Raw genomic sequence first — 25655 nt, forward strand, 5'->3', positions numbered from 1 at the left:
ACATGTTAAGTACCTCAATGCCAAGAAAAATCATAAAAGTTATTAAAAACTGAAATTTTTCAAACAAAATTAATAAGAAAACAAATTTATTTCTATTTTTCTCTGATTCTCAAATAACGTTTTTATTGTAATATCGTAGTAACAAACAGGTTTATGCATCATTTTCAATATAACGAAGAAATAACCTGCAATCAAGATATAAAATTCATTTTATTTATATTTATAAGCAGCCAAAGCTTCAAACGAAGCCAGGCAACTTAAACTACATATATTTTTGCAGTAAATTCACATAGACGAAAAAAGTAAACAATTATAACTATGAATATGTTTTAATGAAAGTTTCCGAAACTACAAATACAAAAATAACTGGTATGTCACTCAATCAATTATAACACAAACTGTTAGTTTGCTTAAAAAGTCAATATATTTTTAAACACATATAATTCTATACAAGTACATATGCATGATGAAATTCTAGTTTGATTCCGTGAAAGACTTTATTGCAAATCAATTCAAATTATGTTTACGGTAATATTTTTACTAAGACAAAGACCACACGCTAGGTTCTGATAACTAAAATACTGTAATATTTTTCTTATTTATTTAAACTCTTTCTGACGATGGGATGAATTGAGACACACTGTTACTTACTCAATTTATTTACACACTTCCACTAGACACTATTTATAATAGCTACTCACTATTTATATTAACTGTTCACTACTTATAAAATTTGTCTAAATTTACCCGTTACTTTTTACTATTTATGACATTCAACTATATACTGACTCGCTGCTGAACAAGCACGTATTTATAACAGAAATGAATTTATTAAATAATTCTAGAACATTAAAAAACAAACAAATGAATAGAAAGACTGTCCTAGAAATTGGTTCTAAAAACAATATAAAATGGAAAAAACCAATATCCAACGATTTTCGAGAATTTTCCCACCCAGCGCATTCACCAAGTTTTAGATTTTTAGACCCGAATGGAACAGAATTCACGATCCATGTCATGGACGAGCTCGTAGCAGTACTTCTGTTTCAATATTCTATCAATTATTGTAACAAACAATTCATTTGGTACGTTCTTTGACAATACAGTTACATGGACTACTACTCTGGCCGAGTAATTGGAAAATGGAATGGATTTGTAATTCCTACATCAAGAAGTAATGTTTTTTCTATCAGTGATTCAAATGCAAAAAGAATAAGAATGCATTGATTGAAAGATAGAATTTTCTTTTTTAGAAAAGCGTTTTGAGAAATCCAACGTTAGACGTGATTCTCTTGCTGTAGAGAACAGAAGGAGTAGCAGTCCATGTAACAAACTAAAAATAATGTGCAAAAGACTATTATTCATCCATAGTCATTTAAAAATAGGAAGACCAACGTGATTTACTTGCTTAGACCTTATATCGTACTAAAAAGAAGCAAGCACAGAAACCCTAACTTTAAAAAGTTAAAATTTGATATAGATTTTTCAGGCTAAATAATAATCTATAATTCGTCTCTCAACTACTGAAACTTTTTTTAATATTCATACTGAACACACTGTTCACACTGCACTAACACTGTTGATTCAGTATTGATAATTGATCTCGCCTAGCATCAAACCCAACTTCAAAAGTTTTAACTGTCTAAAATTCAACCTTGGTTTAATACTTATGCCCCAGATCAAAGATTGTTCACAGTTAAATGCCCTAGCTGTTTGCAATCGATAATCGTATGCGTGTGCTGTCCCTTTAAATCAGTTTACTTTTGCATATTTACACTGTTTGAAGCGCTATTCGATAACTATATTGTTACGAACAAGTACACGACATGGGCCATGAAACCGGTCCTGTCTGGCTAGAATGTAGCTCTAAAATTCGTCGAACACGCCGAATCGTTTGATGTTTGTAAGCGCCTTTGATAAACAGCGGCGAGTTGTTTATTATATTTTTAGAACTAATTTCTGGGAAGGTCTTTGTTTATTTGTTTTTGTTTCTTTCTATCTAGAATTCTAGATATGTAGTTTCTGATATAAAATCGAGCTTGTTTAGCAGAGTTAGTTTAGTTTATAATAAATAGTCATAGTAAATGTAACGAAATAGAAAACCAACCAGTGAATTTGAATAAATTATATAAGTTAGTTAAGTATTAGAAAATAATTAATTATTGTATAAATTGATTAAGCCGAGTTTTAGTCTTCAAATAAATTAAATAAGTAGAAGACAGTGTATATAATTTCACCTTATCGATAGGAATAGTATAAATTAATAAGAAAAACATTACAATATCTTCATTCTGATGACGATAATTTCGTTACCGAAACGCACATATAATGTAACTATATGTTTAGAATTACTGATGTAGCGGTACCGAGCGGTGTTCTCAACATCTGAAGTAATAAAAATATCTCATGACTTTTGGTAGTCAAGAATTCTTTCACTTTTTATTGTTTCGTAGTTGCTATATCAAAAATTTGCCACACGCTGTGGAAGACTGTTGAATATAATTCAATTGTTTGTCTTTCAAGCCAATTTCTGTTAACAAAAATTGTTTCATATTACAAACTTCGGGGAAAGTTTTCCAATTCTACGAACATAATGAAACTTTATGTGATGCCAGGTGTTTGGTATAAACCGCAGCCACAGCGTTAGCATGCAAGTAAAAAATTAAACCACTAAATTCACTCAAAAGACCCATTAACATTTATCAATAAATCTCAAGTGACAAATCCTACGCCCTTAAAATAAATAACTGGCAAAGTTTCTGTGACTAAACCGGATTGAAGGTAAGTAACATACTATAGGAACCATAAACTCTGAAATATCTGAGAAATTCGTTACTATCCCCAACTTCTGATTTACATTCGAAAACTTTTCGGAGTAAATTCAACATTCAGAATTGAATACCCACTATTTGACATAAATCATGTGAACAAACCAATTTATTTACAGAACATGGTTATAGGAAATTGAATTATTATAAATAAAATCATAATTTATAATATTGATATACGGGGGTTGCCTGAAAGTTTTCCGACCTCAGCACTTATCAATATATTTGCGCGTGCGTTTAGAGATTCTCAATAAAATGTCAACCATTTTGAACGTTTATGTTTGACAAACGTGTAAGTAATGTGTTGTGAAGATTTTACTGAAAATGGAAGACAATCAGAATCTTAGGTGTTTATTTTTGAAAGATAGTACCTTTCAAAAACCGTTTTTTTTTTGATAATTTTATATATTACATATACACAGTATTTTCATTGTTTATCAATATCTAACTCAATAAAACAATACTAAGAATGTATAGAAAATGCAAAAAATAAGAAAAAAAATATCAATCATTTTATTTTCACACTTATGTCCTTCGTGAGCAATCTCAAGTTAATAATTTTAAGTCGCTTCTACACATTTGTAATTTCAAGAATTGTACTAATGAAACACTATTATACAAGCTTCAGAGTCTCTGTATATACAGTGTATCTACTTAAGTTGGAGCTATATGGAAAACTTTTTTATTAGTTTTTATTAAAACAGTTATTAAAATATTTTGAAAGGTAATAAATATCATGCATACAAACCGCATTTTGTACACACATTACTACCAAGGGATTACGATATTCGTTTTGAATTTTGCGCTCTGATCCAAGAAAAGTTGAATGAAGACTCGTTTTTTACAAGAACTATAATATTTTTCGATGAGGCAATTAGTTGGACCTTTTTTTTTTCGACATTTCTCAAATGCCGCACAATACTTACAATTATTAGAAAATCAAGTGACTTTTTGCACGACCTTCCGTTACAAAAACGTATGACAATTTGGTTCCAACAAGACGGTGCTTCCATCCATAGTACATTAAACGTTAAAGTACTCGAAAATATGTTTGATGGAAAGGTAATTCACAGGTATTCAGATATTTTTTGGCCTCCTAGGTCTGCTGATTTGACTTCCCTTGACTTTTTCTATGGGGTTATTTAAAAAAGAAGGTTTATCAACGAGCATGATGTGATGTAGTCCTTTTGGAGAGGATTAATGTTGAAGAATGCCAAGAAATTACTCCAAATATGATACGGAAAATAACACAAGAGTTTGACAAAATAACAATTAAATGTTTACTAAGAGAAGGTGGATATTAGGACATTGAATTAAAATTTAATTATTTTTGTGTCTTTTTAATAAATATTCTTTGTATGGATTTTTCAATTTTTACGATAAATAATTATTATGCATTCATTACGTATGTAAATTATAAAATTGTTCAAAAACAGTAATAAATAGAAAAGTTAACAGGCAAGAGAGATAAATTGTATCCACCCAGAATAATTAATACGGAATGATTAGTAAATAATCAGAAAACCTGAATTTTCATAATAAATGGCTGTAATTGCATATTTGAAAATAACTTTCAATTCAAAACAACTTTACTCCATATCATTTTTCTGAATTGTGAAAAATAAAGATACTTTACTCTTGCCCAAAATTCAAATTCTTTGACAAACCTTGTATATTGCTTTCAAAAATTGATAACTGATGGTTGCATTCTAACTTTTGGACCATGCAAAACTTTTTATCATGAATAACTTTTTGTCATAAAACCACCAATAAAAAAGTTTTCCATATGGTTCCAACTTAAATAGACACTGTATAAAAGAAAATACAATTATAAGTAGAACAAAAAACGTATATAAACAACTAGCCAGCTAGAAGTATGGAGAGAATAAAGCAAGGCAATAAGTTACGTCAAAAATATAACTTCAAAATATATTTGACCCTCTGGCAGATTAGTTCAATGCTCATAATAAAAACTTTTTCGAGTCGATTGAAAATCTTGAAATATTTTCTATATTAATATGAAGTCTTTGCATTTTGCAATATTGTGAAATGTATAAGCATAATTAATGCAACAAAGGACACTATAAGCGTATTTTCTTTGTAGGGTGATCTAACGCCACGAAGATTACCTTCATCATGGCTTTCTTCCAAACACTTCGTTTTCCAATCCGATGACGGAAGTCTTTCCATTTTAGATACTAGTAAAAATTTCAGCGTTACTATTTTAGTTACAAATAATACTTTGGTAAGTAAAAACTCAATACTATTTGATAAGATGCCTTGAGCCTCATTCAACTAATCAACCAATAAAACCGAAAATAATCAAAATTTCTTCTTTCGTTAAAAGAAATATTTGACTAAATTAGAAAGACTTATTAGTATTGTGAAGAATTAGAATACTGGAACAACAATTTTATACAGTCTTATGAGAGTTTCTACTTGAGTTTTGAGATATACAGATAAAAACAAATATTCATAATTGAATATAGCTTTATTTTCTTTCAAAATATTCTCCATTGAGATCAATTTTCATTTAGTTTGAATTAATTTTCGAAGCATTTTTCCATTCCATTTGAGATACTTGAAAAACATGTGAAATGAACGTTCCAAAACATTGACCTCGCAATTTATTGTTGATCTGAGATATCATTGGATGCCAAACAAGGACTGTACGGCGAATGACCCATCAATTCGATGATTTGAGTCTTCAAAAACGTTTTTGTTTGATCTGATATGCGAGAGCTTGCATTTTCATGCGTCTTGGTTTCCCAGATCCCTTCGAACAATCCTGGCAAACAAATACTGATGTATTATTCAGAATTGACTTTCTACGTTGTTTCAATGGTACGGTGGCAACATGTCCAGTTATTCCGAAAAATCAGGCGACCATTCGCTCCAAAGTGCTTAGTGTGTGAGCAGCTTTTGTTGGATTTGGCTCATCTTGAAAGACCTATACAGTTTAGTTTCAGATTCATGGATTCATATGGATATATCCGTGTTTCAGCAATTCTTTGCACCAATCGATACGAACTTTTTGCGCGATTTATGCGGTAACCAACGCTAAAAAATCTTTTCTATAGCTAAATGTTCATGCAATATTGAATATATGAGAATGAAACTAATGCCCAGGTATGCTTCAATCTCACGGTATGTCACATAACGATCTTGTTTTCTGGTGCGATAGCCGATTTTGGACGACCTTCACGGAAAACATCCTATAGCCAAGAGCAACCATGATTAAATACGGAAAACCAGCAAAACATAATAATTCTAGATGGTGCTTCATCACCAAAAGTCGAAGCGGGTTGATCGGCACTCTGCTGTTTGTTCAATCCTTCAAACTCAGAGTTTCAGCGATTGGCTTCAAAAAGCTGAAATACCACTACTTTACTTTTCAGAAAATTGAGAGCCATAGAAGGACAGAGCGCCAATGAATATACCCTGATTTAACTTTTTAACTTCATTTTTTCAACAAATATGAAATTTGTTTTAGTTTTGATTTTGAGGATTTTCATGAAAAATTGGAATCAATGGATATTACTGGATATGCATCATCTCTAAGAATAAATATACCTAGGAATCGCTTTTTCTTTGCTCGATGTTTCGAGAGACCACATTAATTCTAAAAAGTATATGTATGCTTCCTCACCAGTTGGTACTGAATGAATAAAAATACTGATTAGGACCATATATCATTACAAGATTTGATAAAGGATTTCCCCATCGATTCGCTTTAACTGTAACATAATTATTAGGCTATCAATCTTTTCCACAAACCTCGTAGTAACAAAATCAATTAAAATCGATAATCATGATGATAATTTCAACGTTGTTCGAACTTGAATCTTTTTGTTTCGTTCAACAAAACTTTTTTAAAAAAATGTTAAGCGGTTTGTTCAGGAAAAATGTGTTTTTGTAAATATGATCAACATATTCTGCTCGAAATATGGTATGATATTACCAAAGCGATATATTATTCCTTCTTATGTAATATTTCTTATGTCATGGAAAAAATTTTGGAAACGTGATTTATTGTATATATTTTTGAAACTGAATGCACCTCGAAGAACCATTCTAATTTTAACAACAGAAACTGATAGTGATCAGATTATCTCATTCGAGCTGAATAAAACTACCACGAAATGCTGGAATACATTTTCATATGGAATATACATTCAAGAATAAAAGTAACAATGTAAGGTAAAAGAAACAACATGATACCTCTAGAAGAAGCATTCTAGAACTTTGAAATTTTATTAAAATTTAGAATAGGCGACAATAACAATTACAATAAGAACACAGATAATAAAGAGGAATAAAGACGTTAATGAAGAAGATGTTCACAACATTGGAAAAATATAGATGGCGCAATTCTAGCAGAGTTCAAAGAGTTTTAACTCTTCAGAAAACTGCTTTGCGAATTATTCACAATGCAAAAAAGTCAAGTAGGTACATATTTAAAACACTCCTGTATATTCATAGGGCTGTACGAGATAAGGCAACTTATTGTTATGTTCACAGTTACGCCACCGGGGGTGCGGGTTGACTCATTGTACCCTTTTTTAGGCTACATCAAACACGTTACACTGTATAAGAAGTTTCTAGATTTGCTAACTGATAAGAACGTAAAAAATATGACCCAGAGTCGGTTCTATGAGCTTTCAAACAAATTTTTATTGAAAAATTGTTCTTATTCAGTTGAAGACTACATGTTTTTCAATTTTTAGCACTACTTATGTTATTCTTACACAAAAGTTACGACAAACATCTAATTTGATGAAAATATTGATTCCAATTTGTTTAAATTTTCATAATCTTACGTTATTGTTAAGCGAGTAGCGATTTACTATTGGGACTACATAAATACTATTGTATTTATACTAGTCTATAAATCGTATCATATCAAAAATAGTTGAAGAAATACGAAGTTGAAGCTTCGACAAAAAAATGAATTTTCAAACACTGACATAACTTTCGCCACAGGGATTTTTCATGTTAGTTTGTACCATAACTCTGATATAATATGTTAAAATTTCCCAGAAATCTAACAGACACATTAGTTTAAAAACTAGAGAACGTTTTAGATGTTTGGTAAATACAGAGAGAGAATACGTTTAATAAAAGTACGTGAGATAGCTAAGGAAGTAATTATTTCAGTCGGAAAGGTATACAATACACTACATGGAAGATGCAAATGAAAAAGCTATATGCAAGTGGGGCAATTATAGCTGATTAAAACTAGCGTTCATTAAAATTTCAAACGTTATCCATGTGAATATGTCACAACTACACTCCACAAAAGAAAAAACAGTCCAAACAACGAAATTCAATAGAAAACCTTGCTTTGGCAATTCAATCATTTTTTTTCTGCCGATAAGGTTATGGCTACAGTGTTTTGGAATACAAATAGTGTAATCCGCTACATTCACTTGATCTTTCTCTCTCCGATAATATCCGTTACCAAACTCAAAAAAACAACTAGTCGGAAGCGGTTTCAAACAAATGAAGAAGAGGCAGAGACAAGCACATGTTTTGCGAAAATCCCGATAAAGTGTGTATAGACAAAACTACAAACTTAAGTAGCTCTTCCCTCGAATAATCATTCTTCTACCAAACAGTCGTCCTACTAATTACTAAATAATATAAATCAAGATTTATATTATTTATTTCTGATTTTCAGAGGCAGCTCAACGTCAAAGGGTATCAATGCTCAAAAGATCTAAGCTACGTGCTCTTCCAACATAACCTCAAATCAGTAAGTAGCTGCCATTCAATCAATTTTATTTCATCGTTTCGCATCAGATTTTAAATAAATGATTCTTCTTTTTGTTAGCTTACCGATTCCCCCTTTTATTTTTATTACTGATCAACAGTAGATTCCACTTAACAGATTGATGTATATCTCTGATAAGTTATTGAAATACATCTCATACAGTTTTTTTATCCATACCTTCTATTTATTTTGTGATTCAGTTAGAATATTATAGCGAATGTTATGTAAGATCAGACTTAGCATTTTTCTACAAAAAACCGTGGTGAGCCGTGAAATAATCATTTATCAAGAATTTAAACGTTTTCTCTGCCAAGAATTCAATTCTTTTCGCTAGAATTGCGTTCCTTGGATGCTTAAGGAAAGAATTATGGAAAAATACTCACATGAAAACGCTTCGTGACTTCATAATTTCAATGAATGAAGTTGAATTTTGGGTTAAGTCTTTTTTGACAAAGGAAGGAATAGTTTTTATTTTTATTTTAGCCTAACATACCTTGTTGTTGTGGGCACAATAATTTCACATGATTACAAAAGTTTACATGAGCGTTTAACACTGCTCTGGAATTATATACTGAGATTTATCAATAAGTGTTAATGTTACACAAACCAAATCTTGTACTCAAAATATAAAGATTTAAACAAAAGCACTAAAATATAAAACTCAAGTATTTCAAATCAAAATATATAAATTAACCTATATTTTTCTACAATTCTTCGAACTTAACAGAGTGTCAAATAAATATGTGACCAGGTTGAATCACACAACTCATAGACCGTTTTCACAAGCAAAAACAATGTATAGATTTTGACTTAAAACACCTCCTATCTCAGTACAGAGTAATACTTGATTAATTGCTTTGTTCCAAATATTGTTTTACGCTCAGAATTATTAATTTTTTCATTTGAGGAGCACACTACCGTTTCCTAAGGCAAAGTATTCGGTCTGATATAATATGATCGGTCGATTTTTCGTCGACGCCATAGAAATACAGTAGTTTCAATATGCTCAGACAGAAAGCTGCGTTAAAAATTAGTGTGCTAGAGGTTTGTACTTGCACAAATAACCTGCACGAACTATGAGAATAGCTTGCTTGAGACAAGATATTGCATAAATAGGTTAACCTTCTATCTATCTCAACAATCAACTCCTCTGATTGAAGAGGAGCAGAATACGACTGGTGACTGGTTTGTCAACAGAACATGGTCATCAAGATGCCACCTCCATGCTGCACGTATAATATTATTTGGTAGTTTTAAGTGAGGCACGATCGGCTTATCCCATTGACTTAACTATAAACTGTAAATATTTATACCTATTAATGCATCACCCTGTATTTCATAATATAAGCCTTTATAAGTTAATTTGGTGCTTCAGATCAAATTGTTGTTTAGTATATATCGGTGAGTACGACTAATTCGTATTTTTTCTGATTAAATGTAGCTTCTCTCTTACTCAAAAAGTTCAGGAAGATAATGCGAAAAGATTCTATGAAGCTGAGTTTAAAATCCTTTGTAAACTGATGTATAATATTTGGAGTGCTTTTAGAAATAGCTTTTTTTCATTATCAGTGATTCTAATTTACACGATGAAGATCAATGTGGAAAGCAATTGAATGGAAGATTAAATAAATCTGAAGTTTACAATAATTCTTCCTGTGGGATTTCCATAAATCTAACGTTCACTAATTCATAAAATTGTAACTTATTGAACAACACAACAAACAACGGATTATTTTCTTTCTTGGATAATAACGGAAGATAAAACGTATCTTATGACACTCCAGAAACTGAACGACAATCAATGAAATGGAGATAGACTTCATCCCCAACGTAGTCTAAATCTTGATACCTGGAAAACTCATGTTCATTTTTTGAGGCAGAAAATGCTTTTTTTTATTGATTTCTTAACACAGGGCCAAACAATTAATGAAAATATTTACTGTTTATTAAGAAATTGTCTCGCGCAAAACAGAACAAGCACTGAGTAGCATTATCAAAAGTTGTTGTGCCCGACCTCAGACCTGATAAAAAACTACGTAAATTTAACTAGGACGTACAGCCGGGACCTCGCTCCTGATGACATTAATCTCTTCTTACACTTGAAATCTTTCCTTGGTGGTGAACACGAACTGAGGGAATATTTTCTCAAATGGTTGAAAACACCTTCTATGAATAACGCTTTCAAAAACTTGTCACACGGTATGACAATTGCCTCAAAAATTTCGAAAGATATGTAGAAAATTACTTTAATAATTATAGATTGTAGAATAACTAAACGAAACTCACTTTGTGTATATATCTCATATTTAGTGGGGCCCTAAAGTGAGTTCTAAGCTTATTTTTCTACTTTATTATTATTATCATCACTACACAATTCTTTTATGACTATTCTATTTATAACAATGTAACCCTCAATATTGGCACTGACATTCAGGAATTAATTTTTTTGTTAACTGCTTTCACAAAGCTATCCGCGAAGTGCCGGAATATACTATTATATATAACACGTTTTATAACATTCAAAGTTTCCGAAACTACTTAAACTTTTTATGGCAATGATGAGGGAGTGAAAACTTTCGTAGTCAGTTATGAGTAATTCCTAGTTGAGAAATATCGATTTAGAAATTAAAGCACATTAATTATTATTCAGTACATAGATAGTTCAAAATAGTAAAAAAGACGTCGCACTTTCGGCGCGAGAGACTATAGCGCATTTTTAACCGTTAGAATGAGTTTTTGAATAAAGAAATGTAACAATTTAATCGCTTTACATCGAACTGAAACAAAAAATATGCAACCTTAGGTAAAACTTTAGATTATGGACCGTCGATTTATAGTGATTTGCGAGAGGTAGTGGGAAGAGAGCAGCGGACTTTGGCTCCCCTCTTAAGGGGGTTGTGGAGCCTCTTCCGTTTTGTTTAATTAGAAGATAAAGTTTGAGGTTATGTAGAGTTTAAATCAGTACTGACCAGTATACATTGCAAACGAGGGGTGCCCCCTTCCCCATCGGAAAGAGCTGCGAGGATGGGAGCCTATCTTTAAATATTTAAAACAAAGATTATAATGGGTCTATATTAGAACTGACTACATAGAGTACAACTCTATAGTTAGTTGAGGTTGTAAATGAAATACAGAATGATAATAATAATAATACCCCAACCTAACTTAACATAACTTTCTCAACAGTAAGAATAACAAACGATGACTTAAAAGGCCACGCCAAAGTGTTACCAACTCTGTGACAAAATTACGGACTAAACAGTGTTTCAAGAAAAGACCAGTTATTTTAATTTGTAAAATAGAATATCGAACTGAATTGGAGTATGGCATTGTAACCGTAAGAGTATTCTTGAGAAAATTCTATTAATTAAACATAAATACATTAAATAAACATATGAACATCCAATTCGATGGGCTAAAGTTTAGCTCAATCTTACCTTATATATGAAGGTAATTAGCAGGTTTCTCTAATTTAAAATAAGTATTACTTGACATTGACATTGAAGCCAATTGACGTGTATTGTCATTTGATGATGATCGATGTCTTATGATGTCTATCGACGTCGATTTATGCGATTCACGTCAATTCATGTCGTTTGAGAACCAATGGGATCATATTTTGGCGAATTTGATCTTTTTTCATAATAATTTTTTCCTATTATACTTTTGATAATCAGTACCATAATCATTGTGTGTATTTAACTTTGCAGCATATGGAAAACGTTTTAGTTTTAATATTGCGAAAAAAATTAATAAAAAGTATTGCATAATGTGAAATTTAAAATGCAGTTATTCTATAAAAAAATTATCCACTCGTATACGAGGTATCATGAAAATAAACGAAAAACTTTCTAGTATGGATTGTTCGAAGACATGCAATGATTTTAGATTTATTTTACTAAAAAAAATTGTAAGTCATGAAAAATTGTGATGGTATGAAACTTGAATTGCAACCATTCAAATGTCGTATACGTCGTATACGAGTTATGTTAAGAAACAATGAATTTTGTTCGATAGTAAAGTACTCTCATTCTTCGTAACATCAAATATTGTCATTCGAAAAATTTATTTAGGATTTTAATGTAGTAAATAGTTGATGTTGTTGAAATAGTCGATACATATAGGAAAACTATTTATTTGCAATCAATAAATACTGAACACACTGTTCACACTACCACCACACCAACACTCGCAATTATACTTTCTGAAGCTTACCTTCAATCTCTGAAGACTAAAACTTTATTATCGAAACTTGCGTCAGCTAGGTTTCAAAAATGCTAAATGATATTTATGGAACAAGTTGTTCATAAAAATAACAACAAAATAGTATGTAATAGCTAAAAAATAATGCCTCAATGAACCTACTTTCTTTTTAAATAGCAGTTTCCGTTTTCCGACAATGACGTGTTTTTGTCTGTTGCCTCTTATATAGCAGTAAGTAATCATAGAAATCAAAATCAATCAAACGAGTCCAATCCCCTACCACCCTTCAAAAACACAACCCGATTATTTTTTTAAATAACCGACGGAATACAGTAGGCAAGCGGGATCCCCCAAAAACCATGTTTAAAATATGATGCGACATTTTTTTGCATCTAAGCCCAAAACATGATTCTACCAATGTCACAAAGAGCTTACTAAAAGTTCGTTTAAGACCAGAAAACACTATGGCATTCGTTTTTTATAATTATATAATAAACAAAGTAAACATTGCAAATGGGTGTATTTATAAGACACCCTCTAACAAAGCAGATAAGTTTCCAATTAAAAAAAAATGTCTTCCGGGCCCCTCTGAACATCAAAATTTAAATTTGAATATAGAAATCGATTTCTCTTTTTTTCGTACGGCCAACAGTCTGGCATTAAAACTACAATGTCCAATAATTTGGTATTTCACCTCAATGTGAGACATCAATCAGCTGTGAATGACATCATTATATCGTGAAAGCCCGAATGCGTTCCGATTAACTTATAATTTATTTCGTTTTGGCTACCAGTGGACCAGAAATTTCATTTTATTTTGGTTTAGAGGCGAATTCACTAAATTTCACCTAATTAAGTTCTGTTCAAAACATTTATAATGGAAAGCAGATGTTTCCAGCAATGTTAGATGCAATTATGGTGAGATGCCTTTAGAAATGTTTCTAATGCATTCCTCATGGAGCTAACAAGTCTGTAATTATCACATTACTTTGGATTAGATTTTTTGGGTATCGATGTAATTAACTGTTTTGATAAACACTAACCATTACATTAAGAAGACCGTCTCAACATAGAAACTCGATAAGACACGGCTCGTAAGTGTAATTTGACGTTAATATGAGTTTTAACTTGCGAATCATGTTAACCTAATTTCAAAGTTCAACAGAATGTGTAATAAACGATAGAGATGTTATTAAGATAACGTAAAGGTAGAATGAATGTATACAAATGGTATTTATGGAGGAGGGTTCCTTATCCATTGGCAAATTAACAACTTCAAGTCACGCACTGTCAATTGAGTTCGCCTTGCTTCCTAGAAGTATATCCACGATATGTTTGCTAAAACGATATAGGTAGAAGCAATTATTCGAAAATTAACGTAGATATAAGAACAAAATTTAAATCAATTCGTTACGTGATTCAAGACTAGTTTCAAACCGGACCTGGATATGCGTGTATGTTTTGGAAATCTAACACGAAAATTGTTTAGATTGCCATCAGTTGAATTTATTCATTACTAATTTAGAATTAAGCGCCTACTAATCATTCACGTTTGCTTGCTTTATAAGCGCTGTCCTCAAATTAGTAACATACGTCTTTCAAGCTTTATATGAAGAAGATAAGAAGAAGCCACTCTATAATTCGCATGGATTAAAGAATTTTGCATACGATTAAATCACATAGAAGTGGGCGCAGCAGATGTGCGGAAGAAAAATTAAGAAAAATTCCAGGTTCAGTAGCTTCCATTTAATGAGCATCACAAGAGAATATTTTACTCTGCTAGTTGCGAAGGGATTGCACCACTTGAATCGCTATTAAATGCTTCTGTAAAGTCTGATGTAGGTGCGAGCGAGTATTCATTCATTTCTAGTGACTTTTCAATAGTAGATAAAATGTAGAGCAATATCGGTAATTTTGTCCTCAATGTATGAATGTTGAGCTTGGAACTATTTGTCAAATTTTGGTTTCAAATGGAGCCCAATTTGTGTCTCTAGTATTCCAAATAAAAAAAAAACATTAGATTTAGGTGTTGCGCGTTATCATGTCTCCGTGATATTTGTATTCAAGTAGAGAAAAAGGTACAAAAAAAATCAATATTACCAACCATTTCAATCATGAAAAGTCATAACTTCAGTAACATTCAAAGCATTCATAAGATAAATTATTGTGCGGTAGTGGTCACGAAATGAGAACTCGAACAGATTTTCAAGGTATTTGAACCGCCATTTCATTCTGTAATTTGACTTATGGATATCTTAGAGTACAAATAAGCTAGCTATGTCCGTTTCGACCTACTTAGTAAAACTCGAAGTTTTGGTACGTGTATAATTCTAAACTAATAATGAACCTTTGTAAATATATTACAAGAAAACTTTTATCATTTTATTTCCAGTATATTTATTTAGTGGTAGATGGAATATTTGAGATGACGATATATACTTGAAATAGACGCAATAACAACATTCTTAAAAAAGCAGCTTAACTATATAACCGCGACATGTTGGAGGTTTTTAGATCGTTTATAACAGTTTCTCAAATAATGGGCTTCAACTAAATCGGTCAAAAATGTCGTTAGCTTTGTTACTACTTCTATTTCAATTCCAAACATTTTTGTGATATATATAAAAAAGGTTTAATTCAAAATAAAATCAATTTTTTCTTATCGTGAATTTAAGACACCAGTTATTTCGAATGATTGTCCAATTTTCATAAATTTATTTAAAATAAGAAATCTTACGTAGCTCCTACTCGTCATCGTTTATAAATTCAGTAAGTATTCTGCGGATATTGGAAAATACGTATGAGGCATCTTTCCAAATCTGAAAGCGCCAAGTGGTCTGTTCGTTTCTCTCCAATTCACGATTCTACGTTTTCACGCTTAGAATAACACAGCTAAACATTTGATAAGGGTCGCAGTATTTTCCGATATTTCACTAGAAAAGCATTTCTAAATCAATCTAAAAAAAAAACATAATGTTGCTTTGTTTGTGAAAAGACAATGGATAATTATTTTTGTTCAATTCCAAGATCATTAAGTACCTACCCTAATTCATCAGAATGACAAAACATTTGCAAGTGATTTCGAAGAGTAGTACACCCTTAATTTTTTTGTCACATTTGAAAATTGATATAAAGATTAGATATTTATTTATGTATGTATGCAAAGTAGGCACAATCCTGATAAAATGATTGTCGGGGTTTTATCACAAAAAGTATTGGTTTCAAGATACAATAACAGTGCAAATAATGGAATTGATGCTTTAAGAAGGAAAGGAATAGCTGTGAAAAATATGTAAAGAAACGAGGAAAACACGAAATATTCTGAAATAATGTAATGTAATACTCCCATACACATTGAAATAAAATGTCTAGCTTAGGGTAGGAGAAGAGATAGTACCATTTCGCCAGGACAGATGACGGTAACACACATGTACTCAAAAAACCGATAGATGGGAAAATATAGGAGAAAAAAGAGTTTTTTGGAGTGTGGGGTATTTTGGATTGATTCACTGAGGAAAAAATTATTTATTCACTTTATATTCTGAAGAACATTAAAGCGCTGTGACTACAAGAGATGCAGTTTGGATTGCAAAAGAATATATATATATTATTGCCACTCAAATTACTATCACGTCTCTCAATAAATAATTGAATGAGGTTATGCTTATTAAATCACTTTGAAAATTCCAAACTTGCCAGGTTTTGAAAGTTGCAATTTCATAAAATACATTTATATGGATAATAAATGTGAAACTTATCGTTTTATGTTATCAATAATATGAATGAACTTCTGTTAAATTATTTTATAGCGAACATTAAACATGAAGTGATGGAAATATTGTTGATTTACTGCCTAACAACTAGCATTCTTTGAAACTATTATGACCTCTTTGGTTTGTTATTATTTGTTTCTTAATTGATTTATTCCGTTCATTTCATAAGAATTAATATCTGGGGATTATTAGGTCAATTGTTTATTAGCTAGAAGTCTTTTGAACGTGAATAAAGTGTGAAATAATGGAAATATATTAAAAAATTACTTACCTAATCCTGAAGCCTTTCTTTCAGGTATAAGGCATGTTGGAGTTGTCATTACATGGGCTTCTTTTTCCACAACAGTTACCATTCTCTTCTATCTTGTGTCTTTTGTTCTCCTGCCATTCCATTTCTCGATTTTTCCTTGCTATCTTAATTTCTTCTGTTTAGCTGCTCCTCGTTCTTCTCCTCTATTTTCTATAAGTTCTTGCTTCATATATCCTTCTTATTAATTGCTTTTCTCCCATTCTCATAATATTGCCAAACCATCTCAATTGTCCTTCTATTTTGTTTTGAATTGGTTTATGATTTTCTTTTACAATGTTATTCTTTATTTCTTCTTTCACTTATTTAATTTATTTACACTCCAGAGACGTAACTAACTTTTATAATGACTTACTTATCACTAATACTTAGTTAACTTATATAATTTATTTGAATTCTTCGTTTACTCTTTATTATAAACTCCGCTAAACATGCTGGGTATATGTAGCAGAAACGACATTTCTAGGATTCTAAAAAGTAAATAAACAAAAACAAATAAATAAGAAGATCTTCCTATAAATTAGTTAAAAAAAAAACAATGTAAACCAATCGCCTGCTGTGAAAAAGGCAAACAAATTCCGGGGTTTATAGGAAATATTTCAAACGTGCGGCGACTTCGCTAAATTTTATAATTCCATTATCCGGACAAGACCGACTTCACGGCTCATATCGTGGACTTGTTAGTAACAGTATTAAGTATTTGAATTTTTTGTTTCTGTGTGTGTTTATGTATCAAATCCAAATGTTAATATGGATGTGGCTACTTTTTCATATATTTCTGTTTTTATTTATTTCAGCATTCCTTTTTGGCTAGAAACTGTCTCTCAATTATATTGAGAATCATCCAGCTACTCTCTCGTTTATGTCTTGTGTCAAGTTATTAAAAGTTTTTGTGCTTATTATTATTGTCTTAGAATTCTATTCGTTTATTTTGATATTAATTATCTGTAGACTGTAATTGAGTATTTTTAAGTTTTAGTTCAGGGTTTTCTCCTCTTCTATCATTATTACCATATCAGCTGCGTATAATATATCCGATATTTTAGTGTCTTCCATTTCCCAATTTCCGACTTTGTGCTGTTTAATTTGTCTTTTTATTCTTTTTGTTCCTTCATCTAACACTAAGGTAAATATCAATGGGCTTAGTATACATCCTTGCTTCACTTCTTTTGTTGTTTTGAATATTAAAAAATCAATTTTTAAGAAATTCGAAACTTCACATTTTATTGAGGGAAATATTGTTCGGATTTCCATGTTTTTCACATTGAACTATTATTTTCTTCTATTATTCCAACATTCAACATACTCTAATCCGTATTTTGTACATTTTATGTCCAAATTAACAATAGCTTGGAAATTATAAGCCAATTTTTTACATAACATTTTATGTCCAAATTAACAATAGCTTGGAAATTATAAGCCAATTTTTTACATAACAAGTAAAGAATCTTAGCAAACACAGATATTTCTGGAAGTAGAAACAATATTGATGCTTTAATTACAAATAAAATGAAGCTAACCAATATTTTTAATCGAAAAACTATGCAAAAGTACTGCTTTTAAGTGAAGTGACCGTCAGTACATTCTGTTTCATATATGTAAATTGAATTGATAAACTCACTCGATATTATTAAATATTCCATCAACTTTTTAACAAATTAATTATGCGAAATTTCAGCTTAATAATGTTTTTTTGTGTATTAAAGCGAGCACAAGATGGTAAACTCTATTACATTGGAATAGCTCGAGTGGTGGATTTTGAAATTGAACTGTAGGTAGTAGCAGACATTCCTTGGTGGCTGATTCCACAGGCTTGCACTTCTTCAAAGAAAAAAGTCATGATCCATATCTCCCTGTCTCCTGGGTGAGATTAAGTTGGACAGCGCAGAATATTATCTGCCCTAGTAGAATCGGTAAAACAGAATCAGGTCAGCGACCTTTCTTCCATACTCTAAGCTGTCCAAGGGTCTGCTCAACTTCTGGGTCACCTATAAGTCGAATTCCTCTCTTCTATATTGAGTTTGGCGTCCTAAAGGTATGCTTATGAGACGATCTTCAAATATAAGAGCAATACTTCAAAGATGGACGAATCTGGGCTTTGTAGAGGATTAAAAGCTGTTGCGAGGTTTACAGCTTTTTGGTCTTCAAGAGAGCGTCAATCTCTTGTGAACCTATTCGCTATTAACGCTATTAACCTAGTAAGTTGAATAAAGTCTAGCAATAAGAAAATAAACAAAAATATTAACATTTCGATAGTAAAACAACAGGAAAGAATAAGAAATAGTGAAAATGTTCAACTAGGTCGGCGTTACAATCTTTTAAAGAGGAGAAAGAAAACACTCCAGGAAATAGATATTAATTGGAAATGCTTCATTCGCAAATAGAAAAATTTTCAAAAGTGGAATATTAATAAAAAACTAACCTATTAGAAATTTTCACTATAATGATTACATCATTTTCACTCTATTCAACAGCGACAATAAATATGGTGGAAAAATATGAAGATATCTGGAGGAAATGTTGTGATAACTATAAAGGATCACTAAAACTCGGCAAACTCGGAAATTGAACTGATAGAAGATATAGAGACGTTAATAAAACAATAGAGAGCTGAATGGTTACTTGGGCAAATGGGAAAGACCCAGATCAAAATGGATCAAGGAAGTGGAAGACTACCTAGGCTATAAGAAAAGAAAAATTATGTATAGATTTTTGTTAGAAACGTTGTTCCAATGACCTAAAAATATGAGATGCATAGTGTTAAAAAGCAGCTTAGCCTTGAAACCATCCACTACCACAATTTATTGATTTGCTTCACGTGATATTTATTTAGCATTGTTCACATAAGTTTGGAAATTACGGCTGAGGAGGATGATTGTTTGATTCTTACTAATTGAAGATAGAATCATTTATGTTGATCAAATATTGTTTTGAAAGTGGAAACTTTTAATATTATCAAAGGCTCCCTCAGTAGAAGGTGAACAGAATGAGAGGAGATTGAGGATAAAGCTCATAACAATAGAGGGAACAATATCTTATTATACACATTATAAAATGTTACAGTTGTTGTTATTATTACACAATAAATCAGGTCTCCTATGAAATGTTAAATTTCAAGTAATGACACCTCTATTTACTCTTTATTGTATAGTTCTCACTATACCTAAAAGAATGAAAATATCGTTTCTTTGTTATTCAAAGTATAATTGATATTTTTATTGTACATAAATGGGAATTTTTAATGACATCAAATAAGAAGTTCATGTTGATTGTTACGTCATTTCGTTATTATCTATTAAAGCCGTAGAATAAGTATAGTGTATAACACGCATCGAATGCTTATTTCCAGCCCGTATGATATGCAGCAGGAGCCGTAGGGTAACGTAACTTGTTAACGGACACTTTCAGTTTAGATTTCTTTACTAATCATCTTTGATGTTGCAGTACCTACAACACAAATAGCCAATAAAAACACACCAAATACTTGGATTTTTACAAATTTAAATGAATGTTTGCATGTTATCATGACAATAACACATGTCACTCTAGAGCCGTGATTCCCAAAGTTGTCCAGGTGGAACATTAGGGATCCACGGGAGACTTGACGGGCGTCTACGCTGGGCGTGACAAAAAATGGGGGTCCACAATCGTAAGCGGGGTCCATGAAACTTTATTTGCTTTCGATAGTGAAGAACTAAAATGTAGTCTTGACTTCTCCTATCAATACCAATAAGTTTAGATTTTATTAACAAATAATTACCCCTATCAAGTAGTTAATTCTAATCTTTTTCTTTTCGAATTCGTCGTTGAAACTCAACCACAACGCAAGTTTCCATAGACAGATCTAATCGTCACTTTTTTTCGAGATTTGGAAATTGGTAACGGGGTCCACTGGATCCAGCAAAATTTTGAGTGGTGTATGAACCAATGCTCTAGAGCAATATCCAAACGAATTTCTTATTTTTCAGTTGATTAATTTTAGTTAAGAAAAATTTTTTTTGTAAGAAGAGTTTTATAAAAAATCACTATGATACAAGTGTTAAAAGTAATATATTTTTTAATCCTCTCCACTCACGAAATGAAATCTTACTTTTAACACTTATATCATAAATAACTATTTTGTAACTGTTAAGGTTGGTCATGAGGTCACTAACATTCACATGATCCTCACGCGTTTCGATAACAGAGTTATCGTCTTCGCTCAAAATGTTCTGTGTGTCTCAATCAGTTTATTGGAAAACGCTGTGAGGTAAACTTTGGTTCTCGATTAGATGAATTTTTGATAAATAACATAGCTGCGTTCTTTTTCAATGTGTAACAAGATATACATAGGGTCATCACTCTCAAACACACTCACATATTAGTTAATCAAGTCAGATTGTTTAAATTATTTTCTTATCCTTTTTTTACTCTGTACTAGAGATAGGTAAAGAATTCTGTAATGTTCAAAAATATATATGTGAAAAAATATTAACTCAAAAGAAAATTTTTTTGAATAAGTTTAAATAAATTTTGGAATTTGAATGACAAAAGATATCATTCCAAGTTCAATTTAATGATTAGTTACAATTTTACTAAAAAATTTCACATTTTTGAGATTGGTTCCACTTAGTAGAAATTAAAAGAAAGCTGTGAAAAATATGAAGTTAAAAGTTTTCTGTTTCTTTAATAAGTGAATTCACTTATTGATGAGAACTTCTGCCATTCTTTTATCATCTCCAAAAATCTTTAAGGAACACTTCTTACTTATTTATTCACGTGGTTTCTGGTATGTTTAGGCAAGATAGTGTTCTCTCTTTGAGTTCACCAATATTTTGAATTCCTGGCTTCTGAAGGTAGTAGACTTTCTTTGTCACAAATCCCTCCAATTTTTCTATTGGATTGAGATCCGAACTATGGGCTAGCTAATCCAAAATGATTCCGATACCTCCAAACCAGTGTTTAGTAGGGCGTGCAATATGAATCGGAGCATTACTCTGATGAAAAATTATTTTCTCTTCTTACACCAATGTAATAAATGGCAATAGGAACTCTTCAAAAATATTTTGATACATAACTGAAACAAACACAATTTGTGATTTTCCCTTTCTGTTAGAAGCAGCCCAAATCATCAACACGCCACCCCAATGCAGCTTTCTTGACATTTTTTCGTTTCAAAGGGTCAGGCCACTTATAATTTAAGCCATCTGGATCATCAAAGTTAAAGTTCCTTCTCCTTGCTAAAACACTTGGCTATTTTGAATATGATTTTCAGCAGTCTTTGTTGCAAATGTTGCAATTTATTTTATTACGTCACAATATTTTTGAATTTCTACCTGACCAAGCGAGCATCCCTAGACCACCCTAGATTAAATCGCCTCATAACCTCAGATGAGATGCTCATGTTTTTGAGATTCCTCTCTGAACCGCCCGATTCACAAGGTTTTCACTACTCTTTGGTATCGGTTTAGCTCACAAGCAATTTTTCTTCAAGCCAATCCACCTCATCTGCTGTTTAATTTCTAGTTGAGTTCCACGCGGTATTATTTTAAAAAAAAATTGACATGAACTGTCCCAGATTGTAGAGATAGTCATAATTCTTCAATACACCTGGAAATATAAAATTAACATTGAATTTATAGTTATTCACGAGTCAAACATGATTGGCTCACAAAATTTAAATAATATTGTGCATTTAATCAATTTTCCAATTTCAAAAATACTACGATTTTTTAATTTTAGTTTATAATTTTTCACAAGACATTTGTAGGTGCAGTCTCTGTGATATTTTTTTAATAATCAATTTTGTCATACTTCTGGACTCTAATTTAAAGTTTTTCTGTCACTGCTCATTTCACTTCAACTTACTGTAAAAAATTATTCCTTCATAACTTGCCTTCTATAACTTGATTTAGATCCTTCTAAATTATACAGCTAAAAATCGCAATTTATTCTTTTTTTTTTTGTTTTTATTTGGAAAAAAGACACAACGCTTTTGGAGTAAAATAACAAACGACGAATGATATATATCCACTCGCTTTGCTTATAACGGAATTAGCTGTAAAAGTTTTCCAAAAGCCTTGTTCGAAATTTAGACAGTAAATTTTAATTTTTTCAATTTATTTCTCTTCTAGGTATTTCGACAATCCTTTACAGCGCACTACACGATATATGACGTTAGTAAAGAGTAAGTATAAATTTTTATACTTTTCAATAAGTTTATTGTTATATATTATTATTATTATTATATATTTTATATATTATATATTTATATATTATAAGTTTGTTTACAAAAAATAGTATATTACTCGTGAAGGAATATTTAATCTACATCTATCAGGAAAAAAGTTTGTTGGGTATAATCCCAGTGAGTGGCGCATATTTATGTGACGACTTGTCTAAATACAGTTTAATAGCAGTGTTATTGCACTGTCTTCTCTCAATCCGGTCTCGTATCAGTCAAATAGATTCTAAAAAAAAATATATATTCTACTGACTAGATATACCATATACAAGGTTCAGGTAATAATTTATTTAGTTTACCAAACTTGTTTTTGGACTAAATGCTACGTTGGGTAAGAGTTCAAAAGCATCTAATTTCGTGGAACTTTCGCAGTGTTTGTGGTTTAGCATTATCTTGTTGTAAAAAACCAGCTTTCGGTTAATTAAACTTCTATATTTGTTTGATAACAACTCTAAAATTCGCTTCAGCTGTCCACTAAATACCTCGGCATTGATAGCTTGACCATTTGGAATAATTTCGAGGTACACTAAACGCATTCTTATAGTCTCACAACAAGACTTTCCACTGGAATCAATCTCTATTTGTACACCTTACCATTCGCCGTATCTTCCTTTTCACTTTCACATATTTCTATTGCTGCCCCTGTTGCTTTAAATTTTGGTTCCAATAAAGTCCCAACGATACACGAATTCCATGTTTGAAAACGTACTGTGACGTTAATAAAAAGAGAATTATTAGAAGAAAATGAAGCACTCATAGAATTACAGACTAATCTTAACAAGTTACGATATATTTAAGTTGAGGTGTAGGGATTTTCACATATTAAAATCGAAATTACTCATCAAACACTCTATGTATATCACTTAGTTGCTATCTAACTAGAAGAAAGGATTTCCATTGCAAACTGATATTACTTACCTCATCAGTTAGTTAAGTCTACCATACTTGTTGAAGTTACATATGTATTTGATATATTGAATAATTGGAGCACAATATTGACACCTACATACAGTTCTCAAAACAATTTCTAATGAGATGAAATGTATTCAGAAATTTTTAACAAATTATATACTCATTTGCAAGCAATTTCTTGTATCAGGGTGTCTAGATGTTTAGAAGAAACTGGTCTCTTCAAAATCCAAATAAATTGGTTCACTTATATCGAAAAATAGCCAAATCCAATGAAATATTTTGAGGGATGTTCCATTTCCGGGTTATATTGTAAACATCGTGATAATCAGTTTTAAAGTAATTCCACAGTGGCTGTGTAAATCACAGATTCCTGGTATTTTCTAACTTAGTTATATATGTTTGAAAAAAATTCCATCTAAAATCTAAGTATTTTTACTAATTTTATTTTTTTTTGTATCTCGATCATAATCTATCAGCTTAACTTTACAAATACATCAAAATGCTAAATTTAGAAATTATGAGAAGTAACAATCTAAGCAAGTTTTCTAGTTAATACATTATTATTAATATTCAATAAACTACAAATAAACAATAATAGAGCAAGTTTTTTTCTAATTCCGATCCTGCTTTTCAAACCAGACCTAGCCAAGGACGAATTCTTCGTTAAGAAACCTCCAGGAATTTTACACAATGCAGCGCAATTATAATAATGACTAAAGGAAAGATTAACTTGACTTTTCCACTTTCCTTTGAACTATTTGTTCTCACCTGAAATCCTCTTCCTATGGTAGTTGAAATTTTGAATGTGTGTTTAAAATATCTGTTTTATCATCTCTCTAAATGTAATCAAAATAGATATTGAGATAATTTTGAAATTTTTATATTTTACTTGATCCCCAAAATCGTAGATTTTTTCCCAAAATCCAGTAGGTTATAACGAGACATTTAAAATGAGAGAATTTTACAAAAATTATAAAACATAAAAATCTAGAGAATAAGTTTTCAATTTGATATATATTCAATGTATAATAATTCAATCAACTACAAATAAACAAAAAATACAGCGAGTTCTATCGAGACTGGGCCAACTTTAAAAATATCTAATACCCTTTTCTCTAATTCCGATCCTGCTTTTCAAACCAGACCTAGCCAAGGACGAATTCTTCGTTAAGAAACCTCCAGGGATTTTACACAATGCAGCGCAATTATAATAATGACTAAAGGAAAGATTAACTTGACTTTTCCACTCTCTCTTGAACTATTTCTTCTTACCTGAAATCCTCTTACTATGGAAGTTAAAATTTAGGATATAAGTTCAAAATATCTGTTTTATTAGCTCTTTAAATGCAATCAAAATAGATAATGAGGTAATTTTCAAATTTTTATATTTTACTTCATCCCCAAAAACATAGATTTTCTTTCTAACATCTAGTTCATTTAAATTGAGAAAATTTTATATACACGCCCTGTCGATATTAAAATCAACAAGTACCTATGATCCATTTCTTGTGGTATATTAATACCTAATATATTTTAATATTTCACCTCTTAAATTATGATTCGGTTCATCCACTAGAAAATAGGGGGGTAGATCTTGAATATATATAATAAATGAACAACTAGTAGTTACTCACAG

The 25655-nt window shown here is 31.1% G+C and overlaps 1 protein-coding gene across 10 annotated transcripts in view; it reads left to right on the forward strand.

Moving 5' to 3' along the window:
* LOC130904175 (dipeptidyl aminopeptidase-like protein 6) overlaps positions 1 to 25655 on the forward strand; it is a 214741-nt gene that overhangs the window by 128209 nt on the left and 60877 nt on the right. For all 10 annotated transcript variants that reach the window (XM_057816775.1, XM_057816780.1, XM_057816777.1 and 7 more), the window contains 3 exons: positions 4933 to 5073; positions 8509 to 8583; positions 22998 to 23050. In XM_057816775.1, coding sequence (XP_057672758.1) covers positions 4933 to 5073; positions 8509 to 8583; positions 22998 to 23050 — 269 coding nt within the window. The remainder of the gene's footprint in view (positions 1 to 4932; positions 5074 to 8508; positions 8584 to 22997; positions 23051 to 25655) is intronic.

Source organism: Diorhabda carinulata, chromosome 2 (genome assembly GCF_026250575.1).
Source record: "Diorhabda carinulata isolate Delta chromosome 2, icDioCari1.1, whole genome shotgun sequence".
Lineage (NCBI taxonomy): Eukaryota > Metazoa > Arthropoda > Insecta > Coleoptera > Chrysomelidae > Diorhabda > Diorhabda carinulata.